The sequence below is a fragment of the Dendrobates tinctorius genome, unplaced genomic scaffold (genome assembly GCF_039654945.1).
Source record: "Dendrobates tinctorius isolate UK_male_01 unplaced genomic scaffold, ASM3965494v1 ptg000208l, whole genome shotgun sequence".
NCBI lineage: Eukaryota > Metazoa > Chordata > Amphibia > Anura > Dendrobatidae > Dendrobates > Dendrobates tinctorius.
The window spans coordinates 7,767,177-7,791,390 of NW_027361875.1; the positions used below are offsets into that span (position 1 = coordinate 7,767,177).

Consider the following 24,214-nt stretch of genomic DNA (forward strand, 5'->3'; position numbering starts at 1 on the left):
TCTGCCTGTGTGGCAGCTCACTAGCGACCACCTAGCGATGCACCAGCGATCCTGACTGCGTCATATCGCTAGTCGGGATCACTGGTGCATCGCTAGGTGTAACGGTACCCTAAGACTGGAGTGTGATCTGAATAGCAGATAAAACTCAGACAAGTAGTGATTTTTTTTTTCTCGCATAGTCTCTGTCCAAAGAAAACAAATCGGACAATGCTTTGTCAGATCACACTCGGACAGATAATACAGCCGTCTGCATGAGGCCTTAGAATAAATGACAGGTAAATGCAATGGTGACTATTCATCTTTCTTTCAACAGAACAAAAAAGACTGGTGTAAGGGAGCCCTCTCAGAACTAAGGTATGTTCTCTCGGAAACTATCCTCACTAGTGGTAAGCAAATGTGCTTGGATGTGGTGTTATTTGTGCACGCTTGGGTGCTCAGTGTCTTTGGCGTTCTCGAATAATATATTTGAGTTCCTGAGGCTGCATGTCAGCAGCTGTTTGACAGCCACAACACATGCAGGGATTATCTGTTTGTTAGACAATCCCTGCATGTATTGCAGCTGTCAAACAGCCGCGAGACAAGGAGGCGCAGGGACTCGGACATATTTTTCAAGCATGCTGAAGACTCTCTGTTAGCATACGAGCATGCTCAGATAACACCTCATCCAAGCACATTCGCTCATTACTAGGACTAACCACAATAATAATAATAAAAAAAAAAAATATCCAGGAACCATGCACAAAACCATGTTCTATGGGCAAGCCAAAAGGAGAAAAAAAAATCTCACTAGGATAGAACCAACCCTAAACTCCAGAGCAGGTTTAGAAGGACATAATAAATTTGCACGCTACCACACTATGAAAAATACCAGGTCAAAAGTGCACTCAAGCAGTCTCTATAGTCATTTGACCAGTAGTTACGGTCTTGAGAAGTCAAAAATATAAAGGTCCTCTAGGAAGGAAGAAGAGGAAATGCCCTACATAAAGATACAGGTTATTTGCACTGATTTATTGTTCCCGAATATCAAATGAAAGCATTCAGGTATAAACATGGTGAATTTAAAAACACCAAAAATTAAATAAAAAATCAAATCTATCAATGAGTAGTTGGGTTTCTTACCGAGTCAGGTAACACAGGAAATCAGTTTTGGTCTTGGATATTGCTATCAGCTACTTGGCCTCCGAGAGGCTACACCATGTCAGATGGCACATGCAGAAGAGATAAGGGCATACCTAGCATCTAATCTCAAGGTGGGGCTTTTTATGACTCCTGCTGATGTTTCCACACACCCTGAGCGATAACCCACAAACCTGTACGAGGAAGATTCAGAAGTTGAAATCCATTAGAGATGGCGAATGAGTAAGGACATAAAACAATAGCCTCCTGTTATTCCTGCGTGTTATGTTATTAGTATTGGAACGGGTTGCAGGCGGCGATGGCTTCTGGTCATGTCAGGGTTGGTGTAATAAAAGAATAGCTCTCTGTAAAATAAAAATGTACAAAGGGTCGGTGGAAGTCTGTGAGCCAAGTAAAGCATTCAGTGAGTGAATGGAGCTTCTTTCCTAGTAGGGAAGACAACGGATATGTGGTAAGACCTACAATAGGGAACAAGTGTATCCCATGTTTGTGGTCATGCTCGTGTGAAGTAATAGTATCATCATGCAATGAGGAGCATATGTTATTCTATTGAGGAGAAGAAGATATAAAACATGAGGAACCTGGTGAACAATGATGTGGGGAGATCTTGTAAATGAAGGTGACAAGCCCGAACGAAGGACCCGGATAATTATTAGTTGCCCAACTGGTGTTTCATGATATGATCTTACCACTAGTCACAAGCTCAGGCACAAGATATAGAAGAGGGGCACGATCTGTGCCAAGGGACACATAGCACACAATGATGTGCCATGTCCCATGTCATATTGAATAGAAAGAACGCCTTATATCATGAAAGTGGAATTTCTTTTGTTGTGCAATCCAAACAAAATAATGGAATGGTTTACAGCAGACTTTCATCAGATAGATAACAGCAATATACAGGAGGAGAGATATGGATGGCCAATGTTAGGGTTGCGGATCGCACTAAATATAAGGAAGTGCGATCGCAACCCCGGGTCCACCGTGCAGAGACGGAAAACTGCTGCTTAGTAATGGTGGAGTAGTGAGTGAACACCGGTGCGTTACCCACTGACTCGGTGTGCACTGGGGCGAACTCTGTTACTTCACAGAACCGATGAAAGAAACGCCAGAACCTGTTAACACCACAGGACTTGGCAGAAGGAGCGCCTAGCGCAAGGTCACAGGACTCTGCCTTTAGACCGCAGGACCGGAGTCCGTCTAGACTGCTAGCGCTCGGCGCCGCAACTGCGGTGCCAGCTAGTTACTATAGTAGCTAATGCGTGCAAGTGTGCACAGTGCCGCTGTCACTTGCCGCGGTTCGATAGTGCCCAGCAGTGGTCGACACATCGGACGCTAGTGTGCGACTGCTAGGAGCACGGTGGCAGAAGCATAGCCACCTCTTGGCGCTGACTCAAATACCCTAACTCATGCGTATCAAAGGAGGAGGTAATTTAATGAGTCATTCACCAGATTCATGCATCCATCATCACACATACCAACAACATTATGAGTCTATACTAGCGCATGGCCGAGTGGCCATGTGAACCTTTTATAGCGGTATCCTTCCGGGACCTTCCTAGTAGTCCAATTGGAGCAGCAATAGGACCTGAGCACGTGACCTCAGAGCTCCAATGAGAGGACCTCCCACGGGCACGCTCAGTGGGCCGAAATAAGGACTTAGTCCCATGAGCTGCTCGCTGCTGGCTATTGCAGGTTACCATAGCTGAACCCTGTTTGGCAGCAGTAACCAAGCCAACAGAAGTAGACTGAGCAAGAAGCCGGGAACGACATCTCTGCTGAGTAGGCTCCTCTGCGGTTGGAGAGGAACGGGAGACCGCAGAAAGCAAGGCCCGGGATTCCTGCTGTGCAGAGGCAGGAACCCGACACCTAACAGCTGGTAGGTCAGGCGGTGTCGGGTTTTGAAGTGCCGTGGATCTTACACATTCCATGTGCCATATTGGGGAAGCCTCTCATTGAGGCACCACAGAGTGGAAGACATGAGGCGAAAAGGTAGCCGTGCTAAAGTAAGGATGCAAAATTGTCATTTCTGAAATTCCCATAAACTACCATGTAGAAACACACACGGCAGCCTCAATTACATACCATCAGGGCCGGTTTTAAATAAAGTGGGGCCGTGGGCAAAAGTTTAAAGTGGGGCCCTAAATGCTCACACACTGCACCATCATACAGAAACATCTCGGTTGTATTTACATGCACTGAGTTCAGAGTATACTGCAGCCCCCCTCAGAGTATACTGCAGCTCCCCTCAAAGTATAATGCATCCCCTCACACACAGTATAATGTAGTCCCCTCAGAGTACAAAGCAGCCCCCTCAGAGTATAATGCAGCCGCACACACACAGTATAATGTTGCCCCCTCCTAAAATAATGCAACCCCACAAACAGTATAATATAGACTCCCTCAGAGTATAATGTAGCCCCTCATAGAGTATAATGCAGCGCCCCCCACACACAATATAATGTAGCTGTAATGATACTGTACGATATGACGTAAGGTTCCCTGAGCATTACACTACAGATGAGACCCTGCCTGTTACGCAACTGCAAACCCCCTTCCTCCCCCCCCTCGGCTCACACACAAAACAAGTCTAACCTGAATCCCCAGTGTGAGCTCCTTCCTGCCTCACGGCAGGGGGGGGTCTCTTTGTCTCTGAACCATGTGCTCAGCTACTCTCATAGAAAATAATGGAGATCTATTCATTCGGTCATAAAACGCAGCGCATTTATGATAAAAACACGAAAATTACATTTCTGCTTAGGGCACGAAACCCGCGTTCTGGCCCATAATTTTCACAGATCCAGCACCCACAGAAACCGAGAACTGGATTCCTCCTAAACAGTGTGACATAATTACTGCATGTTTAGTCTTTAATTATTGTCTGTGACACGCTGAAGAAAATGATACCATGTGCGTATTTATACGAGGTACCCTCTGCGAGATATAGTAATTATAAGTTTTGTAGTCAGAATTGTAACTCCTAGAGCAGGGGGAGGGACATCCCTAGACCGCCCCTTTCGTGATGTCACAAACCCAAAGCTATAAGGTACTCCCTCCCTAAAATTGGTAATTCGAGCTGGAGGTTTGATGCCAAAAGGACCCCAGTTGCAGGGCGACGTGTGGCCCCGCCTCCCCACATGGTTAGCCTAAAGACCATTAAGCAGCTGTAAGTGTTGATTTTCTTTGTTAATCCCATTTATTTTATAATTGCATTGTACATACCTAATGTCTCAACTTTGTAACATCTTTTATCTGTGCAATCACTGCCCCCCTTTTGGGGAATAAATTATAACTTTATTAGTCTGTCTTCATGCTCTAAAAATGAACACGTGCCTTTAAGATAATTGCTACTGAACTGGGTTGGCTTCGAACCCCTCTATTAAGTTTATAACTTAATCAGAGAAACTCTGGAGCTGGTGGTGGCAAAGTGTGATCTGGGCCCTGGGTACTGCTGATAAGTGTCGGAAGGGATTTTATAAGCTAATTGGGTGGCTGCGGCCAGAGCATTTTATAATTCCCTCACTGCAGCGTGCCGGGTGGACAGACCTCATTGAAGCAGCCAGCCGGTGACCAATTATCCCAGGTGTAGTTCCCTGACTAACTAAGATAAGCCCCCCGTGCCTGTGATAGCCATGTGTCGGCAGTGCGTCGCATCCCTCCATCCGTGACATACCGGTGTCAGCTGTGGGTCTGTGACAGTAGCCCTCTCAGAGTATAATGTAGCCCCCTCAGAGTATAATGCAACCCCACACACAGTATAATATAGACCCCTCACAGAGTATAATGTAGCCCCTCAGAGTATAATGCAGCCTCCAAACACACACAGTATAATGTAGCCCTCTCAGACTATAATGTAGCCTCCTCAGAGTATAATCCAGCTCCCTCAGAGTATAATGAATCCCCCTCAGAGTATAATGCAGACCCCTCAGTGTATAATCTAGCCTTCTCAGAGTATAATGCATCCCCCTTATAGAGTATAATATAGTCCCCTCAGAGTGTAATGTAGCCCCCTTTTAGAGTATAATGTAGCCTCTCAGAGTATAATGCATCCGCCTCAGAGTATAATACAGTCCCCTCACAGAGTACAATGTAGTCCCTTCAAAGTATAATGTAATCTCCTCAGAGTATAAAGCAGCACCCCCACACAGAGTATAATGCAGCCCCTCCAAAGTATAATGCAGCCCCCCACACACATACACAGTATAATGCACAGACATATACACTGTATACACATATACAATACTCACCTCTTCTCATTCCCCACGATGCTCCAGGCTCTGCTCCAGTCTTATCAGCTCCAATGCTGTCACAGCGTGATGAAGTGATGTCATCATGTGCCCACTGAGTGATAAGCAGAGGGGAATGATGGGAGAGGGAGTGTCATCTGACGCTCTCTCCTCCATCACTACTTTCAACTGTTGAATGCGCTATGTTGAAGTTGAATGTATGATTCGGGGGGGCGCTGGGCCACTGTTTCTCATGGGCCCCATAGCGGCACGCCACTGGCTGGGGTCCCTGGAGGAGCAGGGGCCCTAGGCAGCTGCCTGGTCTGCCTGCCCCTAACGCTGGCCCTGCATACCATGGAGCAAAGGACCCGCTTTCTCCCAATAATCAGAAGTCCCAAAGGTGGATTTCCCACCTTTGGGACCCTTAGTGCCTATTCTCAATTTATAGTAAAGAGATAAGATTGGGATACCGCTTAAGGGTATGTGCACATGTTGTTGCAGATTTTGAAGCGGATCCGCAGCGTTTTTGGACGTGCAGTGTAGTGCACAGCCAATGTTAGTCAATGGTAAATTAAGAATGGCTGTGCACATGCTGTTGAAAAATCCAAGCAGATTAGCAGCGTTTTTTTTCCGCAGCGTGTTAATTCTTTTTGCGGATCCACAGCAGCGTTTTCAGTCCAGTCTGGTCTGGCTCCCTGCCTCCACACTGAAGAGATCACAAACAAGGACACAAGTGGGAGCCACATGCCAGCTGCAACCTTCTGTATGAAAAGTGATTAAGGCTCATTGTGGTCTGAACTACCTCTTATAACACTTTATGGGCATTTCATCATCTTTGCAAGATCACATTTTGACAGACTTCATAGGACAATCTGAAAATCCAGGACCTACACATGATATAACTACCAGAAGATAGTCTTCCTGACGAAGGCTCGTGCCTGAGCCGAAACGTTGTTTGGAAACCACTCTTTCTTGCACAAGACAAAACTCTAAAAGCAACAAGTTCTCTCTTCATATTTTTGGAGTGTGCCAGGGTTAGATCTTTTGTATTGTCTTACTAGTTTACCCATGAGCTCCTAACAGTGATCGACCTTGATCCTATCCGCTTTTAGCCATAGAATGTGGCTGCCGGAAATATGCAAATCATATACTTGCGGTCACATGACCACCCATTCCCAGCACCGGCACTGGAGAATCTTCACAGTGCACAGTGTGCATGATGTAAGGATTCACAAATCTGCAGTCAAACAGAGAACAAAAGATTGCCCTCTATCAACTCTAAATTCTGTAAAAAGTGTAGTGCAGTGGGGTTGGTACAGTGTGACCAATAGGCAGGGACCACAAAAAGTTCAACATAAACGATGTCTTTATTTTCAGAACTCACACAAAGGAGTGATGTCCTCTGGATCGCAGCCGGGTTTCCACAAATACAGTCCAGAACTCAAAACCAGTTGCCGTGGACAATGTTGCCTAGAAGTCCCTGGCTCTGTTTCAGCTCTACACAGACCTGGGTTACACAGAGTCTCCTGCTCTGCAGCTTGCAAACTCCAATACTGACACACCCAAGGCACAACTGACAGATTTAAATGGAATCGTGGCCATAGAACTACTTCTAAAACCCGGAGTGGAGAGGGGTTTGCCCCACTACCAAACCTGCCAATCCCTCTAAAAATAAAAGCCTTTGATGGGTTTTCCTTAAAATCTGACTGAGTCACTTACTAGGACCCAATCCATTCTTTTATTTTGCCTTGTGACTCACAGGCATCCTGGAGGGAACACAAGGCACTCCATCGGATTTAATAGGACTCCGTCTGCTTCATGGGAACACATATCAACCCTCGCATATTATCCCCCACATTCCCCCGCAAATGGTACATGAAAATGAGTTTTACAAACTAGACACCCTGTTAAAAGGGTAAAATAAGTTCAGACAAGGTACATAGCAAGAGGCATATTACCAAGTGATGGGCATCACATTGGTTGGTCTTGATATTGCAGGAATCAAAGATGTCAGGATGGACACTTAAAGGGCCTTTACACATAGGGATATCGCTAGCGATATTGCTAAAGCGTCACCGATTTTGTGACGCAGCAGCGATATTGCTATGTGTGATACTTACCTCCGACCGGCTCCCCCGCTGTCTGTCGCTGATCTCGCAGCTCCATTTCTCGTCGGGTGCTTCCTGCTGGCGTCGACGAGCGCGGCGTGGACGCGGGCGGGAGGACGTCAGGATCGCCGCGTCTGAAAGGTAAGTAACGACCGCTGCTGTGTCGCTACATCGCTGTGAGATCTGCCTGTGTGGCAGCTCACTAGTGACCATTTAGCGATGCACCAAAGATCCTGACCAGGTCGTATCGTTGTCGGGATTGCTGGTGCATCCTTAAATGTAAAGGGGCCTAAAGTCAGGCCAATGATTGTCTGTAATTTGCATTATAATTACCAGCTGCAAGATGGACTTGGCCAGCAATAGGTTGCCTTTCAATTAGAGGTAGAGATAATGATGAAATACAATTACTGTTACTGGATTTTCTTCACATTTAAAGCAGCACAAAAGTCAACGTTTTTATACTCGTAATATATTGAAATCATCATATTATATAATTGTTACAGGTTTACCGTGACCGAGAGAGGCCAGAAGCTAACAGTACTTTTTTCCAAGTACTCCTGCACTAGTTAGACGCACTTCCTCGTCATATTAAACAGTGCAGGTTCCTTCTAGCAGTGCAGGGGTTAATCTGTTAAGTTGAGAGCTCCTGGAGCTTTCCTGCTTTGATGTTTTCAGCTATTCAGTGTTGGCGATTCCCCTCTGCTACATATACTCACCTCTGGCAATCAGGAATTGCCAGTGTTAGGCCTCTTTCACACATCAGGTTTTCGCCGTCAGGCGCGATCCGGCGCTTTTGATAGAAACCGGATCCGGCGAAATGCAATGCCGGATCCGGTTTCCCCCCCAGTGACTTGCATTAGAGCCGGATGGCCATGCGTTTCATCCGGTTTTCGCCGGATCCGGCGTCTGGAAAAACGGCTACTGTAACGTTTTTTGTCTCCGGCGAAAAAGCCGGACACGCCGAATCCGGCGTGTCCGGCTTTTTCATACAATGAAAGCCTATGAGCGCCGCAATGCGCCTTATCCGGCGACAGCCGGATCCGGTTTTTTTGGTCTGAGCATGCTCAGTAGCTCTGCCCACAAGACATATATAAAAGCAAGACAGTGGGACCCTCAGCCACACCCAACATGCCACCCAAGAAAGCAACCAAGCGCAGGAGAAGGCAGGAGACCACTGCAGCACCATCAGCACCACCACCACCCCAAATGGAGCAGCAAATGGAACATGCTGAGGAGGGGAGGCCAGCAGCAGATGAGAGACGGTAATTATCAAATCCCCCATTCCTCCAAACTAGGGCTATTGAATATCAAGATATTCATTGGCACTTTGTTTCTCTTTATTCAACAGCCGCCCAATAGATGCAGCAGCAGCAGCAGCAGCAGCAGCAATGGCAGCAGCTGAAACACCACCCACAGCCATGGAGTCTGGCCACCAGGAAGACAGCACATCATCTTCTGGGAGCCCTCCCTCGCATCGTCAGCGTTTGACGGTAAGTTTTTATTTCCAAAATCCATCATCTCTGTAATATATGTCTATTCATTGCCTTTTATTTCAAAACAGGAATCACAAGATGAAGAGGAGCTCCCAGAAGAAGAAGGAAGGGGTGGACAGACACCTGGAGTGGGCTCACAATTGGTAAGTTTTTGGCATCAAACGCAGAAACACAACATCACACTACACATAGAAAACAATGTTCTGCAGACCACACACAGCAAACAAATGCCAACATCCAAAGACCTAACATTTTTTGTTTTCTTCTCTAGTCTTCCCAATCTGGTGCTCGGCCAAGAGGTCCTCGCAGTGCCTCCCAGGGTCGTCGGCTACAGCAACGCGGCGGTCACCAGCGTGTAAGTATAAATATTTTTGCTTTGTTTTTTTGGCTTTTTTATTTAATTTCTTTTGTGGAGGCTAATTACGTTATTTTTGTCTTTTTCTTTAACAGCCTTCACAGCGTGCTCCCGACTCTGACGGTGAGGATGGAGGACTCGATGTGGACCACCTCATCGATCTCGTCAGAGAAAGGGAGCCGCTCTGGAATATGGCTGACCGCCGCCACGCTGACCTGATCGTTACCCGACGACTCTGGGAGGAAATCTGTTCGCTCCTTGTGGACCGCTGGGAGGACCTCGATGCTCGGGCCCAGATTAAAGAGCGTAAGTATATACAGTACCGGTTGCTTGATGTAAACCAGTGTTTCCCGAACTCCAGTCCTCGTGGTCCCCACGGATCATGTGTTCAGGATTTCTATTTACTATGGAAATCCTGAAAACATGACCCCTGGGGACCATGAGGACTGGAGTTTGGGAAACACTGATGTTGTATACTCACCACTCCTTTCTCGTTTCAGGGAACAGAATTGTGAAGCGGTGGCGGTCTGTGAGGGATCGTTTCAAGAAGGAGTTCAATAAAGAGATGCGGGCTCCGAGTGGATCTGGAGGACGCAGGAGCAAGTACAAGTACGCCCAAGCCCTGTCGTTCCTCCGGGATACAATGGTCACCAGAAGGTAAATATTACACATCACGTGTGACAAAAAAATGTTTAGATGTAATTTTTTTTTTTCAGCCAGGGCCATACCATGTCACTATTTTAATTCGTTTTTTCTCTCTTTATTCCACAGCACGGTGAGCAGCACTCGGGAGCCTGCACGATTGAACCCTTCTGAGGCGATCCCTGAGAAGACTGGCACCGAGGGACACTTCGACCGCCCCGGTACATCTGCACCTTCCCAGCCTTCCCACACATTCGACCCATCTGTCCCATCCACCAGCACAGGAGCATCGTGGCCGCCTACAGTACATGAAGCTGCTGGTGAGTAGATCGCTTTCCCTTTACCCCACCATTCTGCCCCTGCCACCTCTAGTACACCTGCGGGTACTGGGCGGCAGCGGCAGAGGGGTCAGGAAAAGACTTATGCGCCAGAGTTCTTGCATCTGAATGCATCTTTCCAGAACTGTCTAAAAGTCTTGTCAGAGCAAATCTCCGCAGGCTATCAGCAGATCAACTCCAGCATTCTGGAGGTGAAGACACTTCTGCAAACCATGCATTCAGAAGCAAGATCTTCGCCAAACCACACCTTTTTCAGGTCTGTTGTGGAGCGCATGGAAACGCTCTCTCCTGCCCAGCAGATGCATGTAATGCATTCATGCCACGCTGCTCTCCAGCAAGTTACCTCCCAACCTCCTCCTCCCACCACAGTAGTTCCTCCACCTGCACTCCCTCCAGCCACTTTCCATCCTCCCCCTCCTATTACATCTACACCCCCTCCAGCCACTTTCCATCCTCCCCCTCCTATTACATCTACACCCCCTCCAGCCACTTTCCATCCTCCCCCTCCTATTACATACCATCCACCTCCCCAGCACCAGCAACCTCCCCAGCACCAGCAACCTCCCCAGTACCAGCAACCTCCCCAGTACCAGCAACCTCCCCAGTACCTGCAAACTCCCCAGTACCAGCAACCTCCCCAGTACCTGCAAACTCCCCAGTACCAGCAACCTCCCCAGTACCAGACATCTCCCCACTTCCAGCAACCTGCCCCGTACCAAACTCCTTCCCCATACAACTTGCCATCAACATCATCTGCCCCTACAGTCCCTGCCCAACCCTCCACTCCACCGCCCACCACCTCTTCTGCCTCCCACATGTCCACCCATTCTGTAGCTTTTTCCACACCTTCACCTCTAACTGTTCCTTCCCCACCACGATCCCAGTCCTCTCTCCACACTCCCAGTGTCGAAGTGTCCCGCAGCCCCTCCAGCAGTATTTCCACCCCACACTACACAGATTTATAATATGTGTGTATTTTAATAAAAATGACCAGTTTTATGGTTTCAAAGCTTTATTAAAAAAGTTTATTAAAATTTAAAAACCGTTTACTAAAAAAAACATTTTTCAATAAAAGTTAAATTATTTTACACTGGTTGTCTGTCATTTCTTTCTGCGGCCAAAAAGGTTAAATACAGGGTATTTAAAAGGTAAAATGGTATTCAAAACTAGGTATATAACTGTGGGTAAATTTTAGCTTTTTGCCACAGTTGTGTTCCTGGTTGTGTTTGAAGCAAAGTATTTCACCTAAAAAGTTGTGTTTATTGTTGGTGATTTCCTAACAATGTACACAACTTTTGTTAAAAGGTGAAATACTTTGCATAAAACACAACCAGGTACACACCTGTGGCCTAAAGCTAAAAATAGTAAGACCATGACAAGATAGCCAACTTTGGTTGGCAAAGGTATATACTGTTGGTACAGAAGGTACATAATTTTGGTTAAGGGCACAAATCTTTCACACTCTGTCATCCTGCCAGTGTACTCTGCCTTGAGGTGACATAAAGTATAGTGCAAAATTGTCCCTCATTACTGAAACCGTCACAGAACTTCTAGTGGTAATGTCATGGTAATCTTGCAAGGTGGTTTCTTCAGAGGTGTCCTCAATGGAAATGGGTTCCTTGCAGATAACAAAATTGTGCAGGACCACGCAAGCTTTGATCACCTCGTCAACAGTTTCGGTCTTGAGGTTGATTGCAGTCAATAGGACCCGCCATTTGGCTGTCAGAATACCAAAGGTACATTCAACCATTCTTCTTGCTCTTGTGAGGCGGTAATTAAAAATGCGTTTTGGTCTTGTCAATCCTCTGCTAGAGTACGGTTTCAAAAGGTGTTCTGACAGCTGGAAGGCTTCATCCCCTACACAGACAAATGGCATAGGTGGACCAGATGTTTGCGGCAGCGGTCTAGGTGGTGGGAACTGGAAGGTGTTTCCATACAGTTTACGCCCCATGGCAGACAGTTTGAAAACTTGAGAGTCATTGGAGCGGCCATAGGCCCCAATATCAACCGCAATAAATTTGTATTCCGCGTCAGCGATGGCCATGATGACAATTGAAAAATATTTCTTGTAATTGAAATATTCCGATCCCGATCCAGCTGGCTTTACAATGCGGATATGTTTCCCGTCCACAGCGCCCAAGCAGTTGGGAAACTGACATATCTGTTGAAACTTGTCAGCAATTTCAATCCACCTCTCTGTTGTGGGCTCTGGTAAAAACTCTTCAGCTAAGGAGTCCCACAGTGCACGGCATGTGTACTTCACAATTCCAGATATGGTGGAAATCCCGAGTGTGTACTGGAAATGCAGTGACGAAAGGGATTCTCCAGTTGCAAGAAATCTGTGGGGAATTAAAAAACAATAAATTAGTTTTAAATCACAGCATTACATACCAAAACTGAGCTATAACACTTGGAGATGCAAACTACCACCAACAAGATTGCAGTGAAAGTGTGCTCTGATGCGATCACATCCAATAAATGTGGCTTACCTTAAAGTCACCATCAGACACTCTGCGGGTGAAACAGAGAAGCGGCAATAGGTGTCCGCTTTTCTTATGAGGTGTGCAATGCGCTCCACCAAGTAATCAAAATTCTCCATTTTCATCCGAACATATCAAAAAAATGTATCCGGGTTTCGTCGAAGGTCCATGCAGAGTGTAGAATAGACCCCACGCGTCATTCTCTTGGCTGTGATGGGGTGGATCCACAAACGTCGTCTACGATGCCTGATGCGCTGCTGTCTCGCTCTCTCCTTCTCCAGAACAATCACCCTCAAACGATTCGCCTCCGCTGTAAAATCCGCCAGATTCTTCAAAATATTTGCAATCACAACATCCATCTTCGCCAGTAACTTGCTCTTCTCTCCAACCTGCACTTTCTCCTCTAGAACCTGTCAAAGAAGGGCTGTAGGAACACGCTATATATAGTTTTCCAGTAGCCAATCCCGTTCGGAAGGCCACAAGGGTCAATTTTAAAAACCGGATCCGGCGTAATCCGTCGAAAAACGGATAGAAAAACGGATGAACCGGATGAGACGGATCCGGTTTTGTCTGTCAAGAACAAGACGAATCCGGCAGAAAACCGGATCCGGCACATCAGGTTTTACAAAACATTTGCCGGATCCGGCATTCCGGCACGACGCCGGATCGCGCATGACGCCGAAAGCCTGATGTGTGAAAGTAGCCTTAGTTTCATACTGCCTGGTTCTGGAGCTGGAGGTGTTGGTTGTTTAAGGAGGTGTTTGAAGAGTTACGGCTGTTTGGTGATTTGTTTGTGTGCATATCATCATCCTCTCCGAACTGTTTTTTCCAAGTGTTCCACTCTGTTGTTTGCGAGTGCATATTTGTATTAATGGTATTTTCATTTATCCCTGTACGTCTTCCCCTGTTAGTCTGGTTGTGTAATCTTATGCACTACAACTCCCTACTTCCCTGGATGGGGGAGGGGACGAATAAGAGCTCAGAATGGCATGTCGCCCCGGTGTCTTCACCATCATAAGTAATCTGGGGAGCAGGGATAGTTACAGTGCCCCTCACTTTAGGGATCGGGAAGGAGCCCCTAAACTAAGGATATCCTTCAATATTGTAGTGACAATAGCACTTTGTGTTTACAATTGCTCATTTGCTTTTCTACCCGGCTAATTATTCTCTTTTCCATTAGGTCTATGACACAACGTGATTAAAAAACAGACTACCTGAAACCTTCTAAGCTTTATGTCAAAACAGAAAGTCTCTTTTCAGTGCATGATTCATCATCAAAATTACAATTCTACATCACTTCAAAGTCCCTGGCATCCCAGCTCTGCCTCCTCTTCAACTCCTGACCCAGCTGCTCCACTCATCTCCAGGTCATTGACTATGAAGTGATGTAGACTTGTAGTTCTAATGATGACTCATGTGGGAAAGAGAAGCTCCTTTCTACATGAAGCATATAAGGATTCAGCTAGTCTGTTTTGAATCATGCGATGTTATGCCCTCCCTATTTCCTTATAGACTGTAACCTTGTGAGCAGGGCCCTCACTCTTCTAACTGTTGAACTATGTGATACTTTGCATTGTTTTTTTGTTTCTACATGTCCCTGCTTAATTGTAAAGTGCTGTGGAATATGTTGGCGATATAAATAAAATTTAAATTATTATTATAGACCTAATGGAAAAGGGAAGAATTAGCTAGGTAGAAAGGTAAAATGAGCAGTACACAGTGCTATATAATATGATGACTTTACTATATTAAGAGGATAAAAACTATGATGGGGAGAGCTTCTTTAAACAGAGTTCCTCATCCAATTGGTGGAAACCCACTGATTCTGGAAAAGTTTTTCTTCTGTGCCCCTCTGTTCCAAAATTATACCACCAGTACAAATGATGTAAATGTACCCTTCAACCAAATAGGTGTATGCCATGTTTTGCTTGGCCAGCTTCAGAGGCGACAGAGCAAACACCACAGAGAAGTTCTGTGGTCTAGATCTAGTTGTTTGGAGCGAAAATTTGCATAGTTATTACCAGGGTAATAACTTTGGAATGAAGAAGCACAGAAGAGAATGAAAACTGTTCCAGAATCAATGGAACAACAGTAACTGGAATGGGTACTCAGTTTAAATGAAAAAAAAAAAAAATCAGTGAACGGACCCCTTTAAGTGAAGCAAAGGAATGGCAAACCATCTACTGTGCATGGGGGACTCCAGACTCATCCCTGACAGATGATGTTTTGGAAGAAAAGACTGGGCATGTTGAATTACAACACCAAACTTCTTTGCCTTCGAAAAAAAGCCGCCATGAGAGGCGTTTGGCATCAGCTTGCTCCTCTATCCCCATTATAAATACAGTACATGCACACTCAGACGAAAGTGCAGAGCGTATGTGTATGGGGAAGGCTGAACAGGCGCTTGAGTGACAGTGTAACCTTTAGACCAATGACAATTCCGTAATGGCACAGGTAAGTATTGAAAGACTCCATAAACAGAGGTCGTTTAGGGGCTTATTTTATAGGTAACTGTTAGACCATAGGGAAATATGCTTTTACATCTCTAACTTCTGTTTCCTTTATTACGGATGAGGAAATAAAACCAAGAACTGTCATTGAACTAAGAATAGATTAATTATTGATATTAAATTGGATAGTTCACGGACAGAATCCCACGACGGATTGGTGGACATTCCGGGTTATTTATATAATGTTTCATGTTGGCATGGAAACTGGCATTTACTGGTTAGAAGGTTCTATCGGTGGTACAATCTGCTGTTCCTTATTAAGGTATATGTTGACCTAGCTGTCATCTTCAGATATCGACTTGCAGCTCTCCTAGATGAGGTTTTTATTGCTTCCCCGGGAGCACAGATTGTGAATACTTGCAATATTCAGGTAATCTGGCTTTGCCCCTACACTTTCTGACTGCTCAAAAGCCATATTAACATTTCTGAACCAAGGAGCAGCCATAATACAGAAACTCACATTTTTCACTACCTGTCAATTTGAAAAAAAAAAAAAAGACAAGCTGGAGTCTCTGCCAAGGAGGATTCTTTATGGCGATGTCACTTTAATTTATGTCACACATCTTGTCATTACCAATATAAAGGGGTTGTTCAGGACATATCATATATATTGATTCCCTAGTTCATCACTATCAGACCAGCGACAACCGCCACTGATCAGCGGTTTACAGCTCCCGCTGTGGCTGGAGGCGCACTGTGTACAGCACAACTCTCTACACCGTGTAGTGGTGGCCGTTCCCTAGTACTGCAGCCTATATCCTTTTGAGGTTAATGAGGGCTGAGCCTTTACTGATTATCTATCCTTAGCCGTACTGGACAACCCCCCATTGAAGGCCACCTTTACATGTCAGGATTTAAAGTAATAAAAAAAATCTAAAAAAAGGTCAAAAATGTTGTGTTGAATAATTTCTTATAGGTGCTCTTGGGGAATAAAAACTTTAATAGGGTTGTGATATAGATTCCCTGCACAATACTCCCTCTGCTTCCCTTGAATAGCATTGTGCTGTAGTTCCCCTAAAGGCTGTGTGGCTGAGTGGGGGCGCTGTCCACAAAAAGACTTTGGCTCCTTTATTCTCAGGGGGGTCAAATTGGTCCTGCCATCACTTTATGAGATGAGAATACCTTTTTAGGGTACGGGATAAGGAAGAGAGAGGGGTGAGAGACGATAAATACCTTTAGGAGAAAAAAGTTCGAGCAGGTCAGAGTCGGTGCTGGCATACACTTTACATTCAACACTGTAGAAAATGCAAGAACATCTTTCTAAACACAAATCTATACACCCGAAGGAAAAATTCATAAAACTTAAAAGTGTTGCCAAAAAGATAAATCCTACTATGAAAGTGATATTAACATGACTGATGCCGCATGCGTGTGTCGTCAATCTGCTTGTGCTGTACGGATTTTAGCTTCATCAAGAGCTACTATAATGCACGTGGTACGTACATGGAAGCAAAATAATGAGCCGCTCTCACATTAATTATTGCTCGGGGTCATTATTGTCAGAGATGTTGACACATTCAGGTATCAGTCTGTCATTATATCCAGAGGTCACATACATGTATTCCCAGCGAGCAGAAAACCGCACAATAATAAAGCTGTTTTTGACACAGTCAAGTAATAACGTCAAGCATTTGACAGATCTAGGAAAGCGTTATGTGTTTGCTTTTACCACGGTCAAGTAAGCAAGACAACCCGTTATGACATCAGAGGCTTCGGCAAGCATTGTTTCCTGGCCTGTGAAACAGTCTATATTTCCACAAATGTATTGCTAAGCTGCACTTTACACTTCATCTACAGTATCTGGTCCGGACGGCCACTGCCCCACCAGGACCAGGATGTTTGCATGGGGTTTAACAGGGAAAAATTACATTTGTGCTTACTAAAAAGTGAGGGCGCTCTTGAAAACTTGCAAATGTGTAAGTTGTTTGCACTCAAAAAAAGGTAAGAAAAAAAAAAAGATCATTCAATTTTAAATCAGCAGCCAAAATTTCAAGGCCATAAGGTAGCCATACACATTGGAGAAAAGTTGGCCAAATTATTAAGTTACTTTCAAGTAACTTTTTGGAATAAGTTGCCCTGTGTGTACATGATGAGTAACTCGTTCTGTGGCCACTATATGACACATATCCTGCATATTCATCTGTTTTCACAACTCCAGTTTCCATTTCTTAAAGGGAACCTCTCACCCCCAAAATTAATTCTAAATAAGAGATTTTTATGGCGTTATCTGTAATAAAAATCATACCAGTGTTGTACATGTTAGTGGCACAGAACAGGAGAACATTACTTTTAATTCAGCGCATCCTTGTCATGGATAAGGGGGCTCAATGCATCGTAATACCCTATCAATTTGCATTTTGGGGACTTATGTCTCTTCTGATCGACAATGTTTGCTTGCCCAGAGTGAGAGCGACCTGAATTTGGCCTGCGAGTCAGCGCATTTGCACTAATACTGCCAGAGTCAGTGTGTTGGTGCCAGAGCGCACAGTGTGGGCAGGAGCGTCCTCCTCCTCCTCCAAATAGTGCACCGAGACCCCCTAATTTACACTTCAATTAAAAGTAATTTTCTTCTGCACTGTACCACTAAAATGTTCAGTGCTATTATGATTTGCATAGGGTCTATGTCTCCTATTACACTGTACAGATAGTTTAATGTGTATTTTAAGGGTGACAGACTCCATTGAATTTGCATTTTACTGAGCTGGAGGGAGAAGAGTAGCTGCTATGATCTCTGGCATAGAGATCACACAGTGGGATTCCCGCTCTTTATTTCTTCTTTAGAACATACAGAAAAGCAAGAGCAGTATGGAGGACACCATACAGCAGTCCTGAGCAGTGTAGCTGTGCATCCAGCTCTGAGCAACGTAAAAGACTTCTTAGAAAGCTCTGCATTATTCTTCTATGTATCTGTCTGATTATTTTCTCTCCCTGCTCCTCACTCCTCCTCTCCTCCACATATAGTATAACAGGAAGTGTTGATGGGTAGACATATTAATGATATGCAAATGAGAACAAAATGGAAACAAACTTTTAAAAATATCCCAGTATAGAGTATGAGGCCATGTGTAGAAATCTCGGCACTTACAGCCTTGGCTGCTATCATCGATGTCATTAATGGTTGTCTGAGGAATGTCCTGCCACTGAATGCACTTAGGCAAATCATCAATATCCACCGCTGGCAGCTTCTCTGCAAGTGGTGACCAATAAGATCACAGATGTGCTTAACGGGAGACAAGTCGGGAGACGCTGCAGGCTATGGTAGCAAGTATAAGCTACGCCGGCTGCTCACAGTCGCACGAGCATCATGCGGCCTGGCATTATGCTGAAAAAAGGCTTCTATGACTTTTAATATTGAGAATTTAATTTTCTTTCTTTGCATCTGGATAACAACACCCAGTGAAACTTTGCAGGTGCCAGGGCTCATTCTACCCAGGGTTCAAATGGTGACAGCTGTGGATGTGTGCATAGAAGACGAGTACACTCCATACAGTGTGGGAGCCAACCGCGCCATACAGCTGGCATTCAACTCTACCTGCTGAGAGATGAGCTAGCTATGATCGCAGAAGTTTAATCGCTTAGATGACAATCGTGTCACTTCTGATTTCTAAAGGCACCGCCCAAGCTAAATGATTGTGAGATTGCGATGGAGTTGTCACAGCACTTAAAAGGCCTACTGACGGTCTCCGTACCTGCTCACCTATGAAGCCCAGGGTGTGAATACTTATACAATATACTCCAAGATTACAGTATTGCTGTAATGCTATCGAGAACTATGTCAGAGAGTGGACCCTCTTGATCGCGGATCCGGAGCCCCTGGGCCGAGCACGCCAGGTGAAGACCGACCCCTATACAGGGACCGTTTGGGGCAGGACCACAGAGGACGGAGGCGCGACAGCCGGAACCAAGAGGGACGGCTCCACGAACAAAAGGCCTGGGGAGGCAGCGGGCAGATATACTACCAGGGACAGGTGGCTCAGGGAAGCACACAATACGGAATGGCAGAGGAAGGATCAGGGCGAACTAGAGACAGGGAACAGCCACAAGGAATGAAAGGAAAGGAGAGCCTGGACAGACTGGGGAGAGCGAGGAGAACGACACAGAGGAAGGCAGGAAGGATAAGGCAGAGATTGGACTAGCTACAGGAGAACTGTAGGGGCCAGATTGCTACACAATCATCAGGCGTCCTCCTAACAGCGAGGACGCCTGAAATATACCAACCCCCGGAAGTGCGTGCCCCAGGCCAGCCCCTCAGCGCCGCCCACCGCTGGAGAGGGAGGACGGGAGGAGGCGTGCGCGCGACAGAGAGCGGGAGCCAGGAGTCGCCGTGAGGGAGAGTGGACGACGGGCGCGAGCCCGGACGGGAGCGCGCAGGTAGGGAAACGCTGCGGTGCGCGCTGCTACAGTAGGGGCATCGGCGGGCATAGCCGCCGATGTCACAGTACCCCTCCTCCTTATGTCCTCCCTTACTGAGATTGGCAAAAAACTTTTTCAGAATCCGGGGAGCATTGACATTCTCCCGGGGCTCCCAGGACCGTTCCTCGGGACCAAAACCCACCCAATCGATAAGAAAAAGGGTCTTACCCCGGACTCTTTTCATTGCCAAGATGTCCTTGACCTCGAAGACGTTGTCCGAGATAACAGGTGAAGGAGGGACGATGGAAACTGGTTGGAACCGATTCAGAACTACGGGTTTCAAGAGCGAGACATGGAAAGCGTTGGGAACCCGGAGCGAAGCAGGCAACCTCAGTTTGTAAGCCACTTCATTAATGCGTCCAATCACTTCAAACGGCCCAATGTACCGAGGGCTCAGCTTATAGGAGGGAATTCTCAGACGGATATGTCGAGTTGAAAGCCAGACTTTGTCACCTGGATGGTACGGAGGCATGTCCTTCCGTCTTTTGTCTGCATGCTTCTTGATTCGGTTGTTGGCACCCTTGAGCGCGTCCCTGGTCTCTCTCCAAATCTGCGAGAATTCTTTAGCAAGAGAATCGGCTGCGGGTACTCCTGTAGACGTGGAGAAAGGTAATGGAATACCTGGGTTTTGACCTGTTACCACAAAAAAAGGTGACTTGGTGGTAGATTCGCTGGGATGATTGTTGTGCGAGAATTCAGCCCAAGGTAAGAGCGCGACCCAATTGTCCTGATGGGCGTTGGCGAAATGACGTAGGTAGGTGGTTAACACCTGATTAATTCTCTCCACTTGCCCGTTGGTCTGAGGATGGTATGCGGAGGAGAAGTCGAGAGATGTACCCATAAGCCGGCAGAGAGCCCTCCAGAAGCGGGAGGTGAACTGGACCCCCCGATCCGACAGAATCCGCTGAGGAAGACCATGCAGCCTGAAGACCTGGTGGATGAAGATCTCGGCCAACTTCGGGGCGGATGGTAGTCCCGGTAAGGGAATGAAGTGGGCCATTTTGGAAAAACGATTTGCTACGACTAAGATGGTGGTACATCCGACTGAGCGGGGTAAATCAGTTACAAAATCCATGGAGATCTGCTGCCAGGGGACCTCAGGAACTGGCAATGGGTGAAGAAGACCGGCGGGCAAAGTCCTAGCCACCTTGTTCTGGGCACAGATTGTGCACGAGGCAACATAGTCCATCACATCCTGGCGAAGCGTGGGCCACCAGTAATACCGAGACAGCAGCAAGAGAGTCTTTTTAGTCCCAACGTTTCCTGCAATTTTGGAGGAATGCCCCCAGCCCAACACCTCTGTACGTCTGTTTTGAGGGACGAAAGTCTTACCGGGCGGAGGAATAGCAAAATTCACAGGGGCCACGGTGATCATTTTAGTAGGCTCGATAATATGGGATGGGACTTCATCCTTCTCCGATGACTGTAATGACCTGGAAAGGGCATCGGCCTTGATGTTCCTATTACCAGGTCGAAAGTGAAGTTGGAAGTCAAAGCGGGAGAAATACAGGGCCCACCTGGCTTGCCGGGCATTGAGTCTTTGGGCAGACTGCAGATAAGCCAGGTTCTTGTGGTCGGTGAGGATGGTAAAGGGATGTACAGCTCCCTCGAGTAAATACCGCCATTCAGCCAAGGCCATCTTAATGGCCAGTAATTCTCGGTCTCCAATGGAGTAGTTGCACTCCGCAGGTGAGAAGACTTTAGAAAAGAAGCCGCAAGGAACCAACCGTCCGGATGAAGCCTGCTGGGACAGGACCGCTCCAGCTCCAGTGGAGGAGGCATCCACTTCCAGGACGAAGGGCCTGCTGGTCACAGGCCGATGCAAAATGGGTGCTGACGCAAAGGAACGTTTCAGGGCTTGGAAAGCGTTTTCAGCTTCAAGGGACCAGCTGTTGGGCTTCATTCCCTTGCGGGTCAAGGCCGTGATGGGTTTGGTAACCGTAGAAAAATGAGGCACAAACTGACGGTAATAATTTGCGAACCCCAGAAACCGCTGGATGGCCTTAATCCCCACTGGACGGGGCCACTTGAGTACCGCACTGAGTTTTTCGGGATCCATCTTAAGGCCGGAATCGGTGACGACATATCCCAAGAAGGGCAGTGACGACTGTTCAGAAAGGCATTTCTCAATCTTGGCGTAGAGTTGGTTCTCTCGAAGGCGGTGCAAGACCAAGCGTACGCTTTTGCGATGGGAGGACAGGTCGGGCGAGAAAACGAGAATGTCGTCAAGATAGATGACCACACAGGAATAGAGTAGATCCCGAAATACCTCGTTGATAAATTCTTGAAACACAGCGGGAGCGTTGCAGAGGCCGAAGGGCATAACTAGGTATTCATAATGCCCGTCACGGGTATTGAAGGCCGTTTTCCACTCATCCCCTGCACGGATCCGGACCAAATTGTAAGCTCCCCGCAGATCTAACTTCGTGAAGATCCGAGCTCCTCTCAGACGGTCAAAGAGCTCAGGAATCAACGGAAGGGGGTAACGATTTTTAACGGTGATATTGTTTAGACCCCGGTAATCAATGCAAGGCCGCAGTGATCCGTCTTTCTTCCGGACGAAGAAGAAACCCGCGCCCGCAGGAGAGGAGGACTTCCGGATAAACCCCTTGGACAGATTTTCTTGGATATATTCCGTCATGGCAGAGGTTTCGGCAGGAGAAAGAGGGTAAGTTCTACCTCTGGGAGGAACCGCTCCAGGAATCAGGTCGATGGGGCAGTCATAGGACCGGTGCGGGGGCAGGGAATCCGCCTCCTTCTTGCAGAAAACATCAGCGTAGGCGTGGTATGGAGCAGGAAGGCCGGGGAGGTCCGTTGGCCTAAGCTGAGGATGGGAACGAACCAGGGTACGTAAACAGCTAGCATGGCAGGTGTGCCCCCAGCGTAGGATCTCTCCGGAGCGCCAGTCGATGACTGGCTCATGCCGCCTAAGCCAAGGAAGTCCTAAGAGAATGGCATGGGATAATTGAGGCAGGACGTAGAAGGCAATCTTCTCAGAATGAAGTGCGCCAATTTGTAGCTTTACTTCAATGGTAACCGTGGTGATGAGCCCAGGAAGAGGTTTGCCATCGACGGAGGTGATTGCTCGAGGGTTACTTAAGACGACCACGAGAATCTGGAGTTTGTCAACCTCCTCCTGGCGGATGAAGTTGCCTGCTGCGCCCGAGTCCACATACGCCTCCACAGAGCCACGCCCCCGACCTGTAATAAGCAGAGCTGAAAGAGTAAGTGAGAGAGAGGGGGTCAGATCACCTAGGGGGCCCTCTCCTACCTGGCCTAGGCGGATGCGTTTCCCGGTCTCTCAGGACAAGTGCGTACGAAGTGATTGGCCCCTCCACAATATAGACAGAGTCCCTTAGTCATCCTCTCCTTACGCCGTTGTTCGGACAGCTTGATGCGATCCACCTGCATAGGCTCGGGGACAGTGTCACTAGGAAGGGCAACGGTGCGCGGAATGGGAGCTTGGTATAATCTAAAGGACCTCTTCTCCCTGGCTGACTCTCTAGCGCGTTCCTGAAAACGCAGGTCAATACGGGTAGCCAGGGAGATGAGATCTTCCAGGGTGGTAGGAAGGTCACGCCCGGCCAACTCGTCTTTGATTTTACTAGACAGGCCTCTCCAAAAAGCACCAACCAGGGCTTCGTTATTCCACCCCAGCTCTGAGGACAAGGTCCGGAAACGGATGGCGTATTGCCCTACAGTAAGGGACCCCTGGCAGAGGTTAAAAAGGGCCTCGGTAGAGGAAGCAAGGCGTCCGGGTTCATCAAAAACCTTACGGAATGTTTCCAAAAAACTCTGGATGTTAGTCACCACCGGGTCATCCCTCTCCCACAACGGATTCACCCAAGCCAGCGCCTCCCCCTCTAGATGGGAGATTATAAAGGCCACCTTAGCACGGTCCGTGGGGTATTGTTGGGGCAGAAGATCAAAGTGCAATCTGCACTGGTTTAAAAATCCCCTACACAATTTTGGGTCCCCACAGTACCTAGGCGGCTTACCAAGACGGGGAGGAGGGAAAGAGACAGCGTCCCGGGCCAGGGTAGAAGCGGCCGCAGAGGACTGTAAAGACAGCAGCCGATCATCCACGGACGCCATATACCCCAAAATGTGAGATTGCGCATCGCGCTGCTGTGCGAGCTCCTGCTGGAGACTGACTAAGAGAGGTGCATGCGCAGGATCAGCGGTTTGCAAGGCGGAGAGCCGGGTGTCCATGGACTTCATGAATGACATGATACGGGTCTGATTTTCCCTTAGGAAAAGCAGTTCCTTTTGAGTGGCCGCCGCGGCACCGGCGGGGTCCATGGCCTGATGATACTGTAATGCTATCGAGAACTATGTCAGAGAGTGGACCCTCTGGATCGCGGATCCGGAGCCCCTGGGCCGAGCACGCCAGGTGAAGACCGACCCCTATACAGGGACCGTTTGGGGCAGGACCACAGAGGACGGAGGCGCGACAGCCGGAACCAAGAGGGACGGCTCCACGAACAAAAGGCCTGGGGAGGCAGCGGGCAG

General features: G+C 47.3%; 2 protein-coding genes across 16 annotated transcripts in view; one reads left to right on the forward strand and one right to left on the reverse strand.

Annotated features, from left to right (window-relative positions):
* The window catches only part of MIPOL1 (mirror-image polydactyly 1), a 606,483-nt gene that overhangs the window by 325,335 nt on the left and 256,934 nt on the right, over nt 1-24,214 (reverse strand). The gene's annotated exons all lie outside the window — the stretch shown is intronic.
* LOC141058007 (uncharacterized) lies at nt 8,858-14,842 on the forward strand. The gene is made up of 5 exons (XM_073554134.1): nt 8,858-8,961; nt 9,033-9,107; nt 9,236-9,319; nt 9,415-9,654; nt 14,690-14,842. The coding sequence occupies exons 1-5, from the start codon at nt 8,860-8,862 to the stop codon at nt 14,840-14,842; spliced, it is 654 nt and encodes a 217-aa protein (XP_073410235.1). The 5' UTR covers nt 8,858-8,859.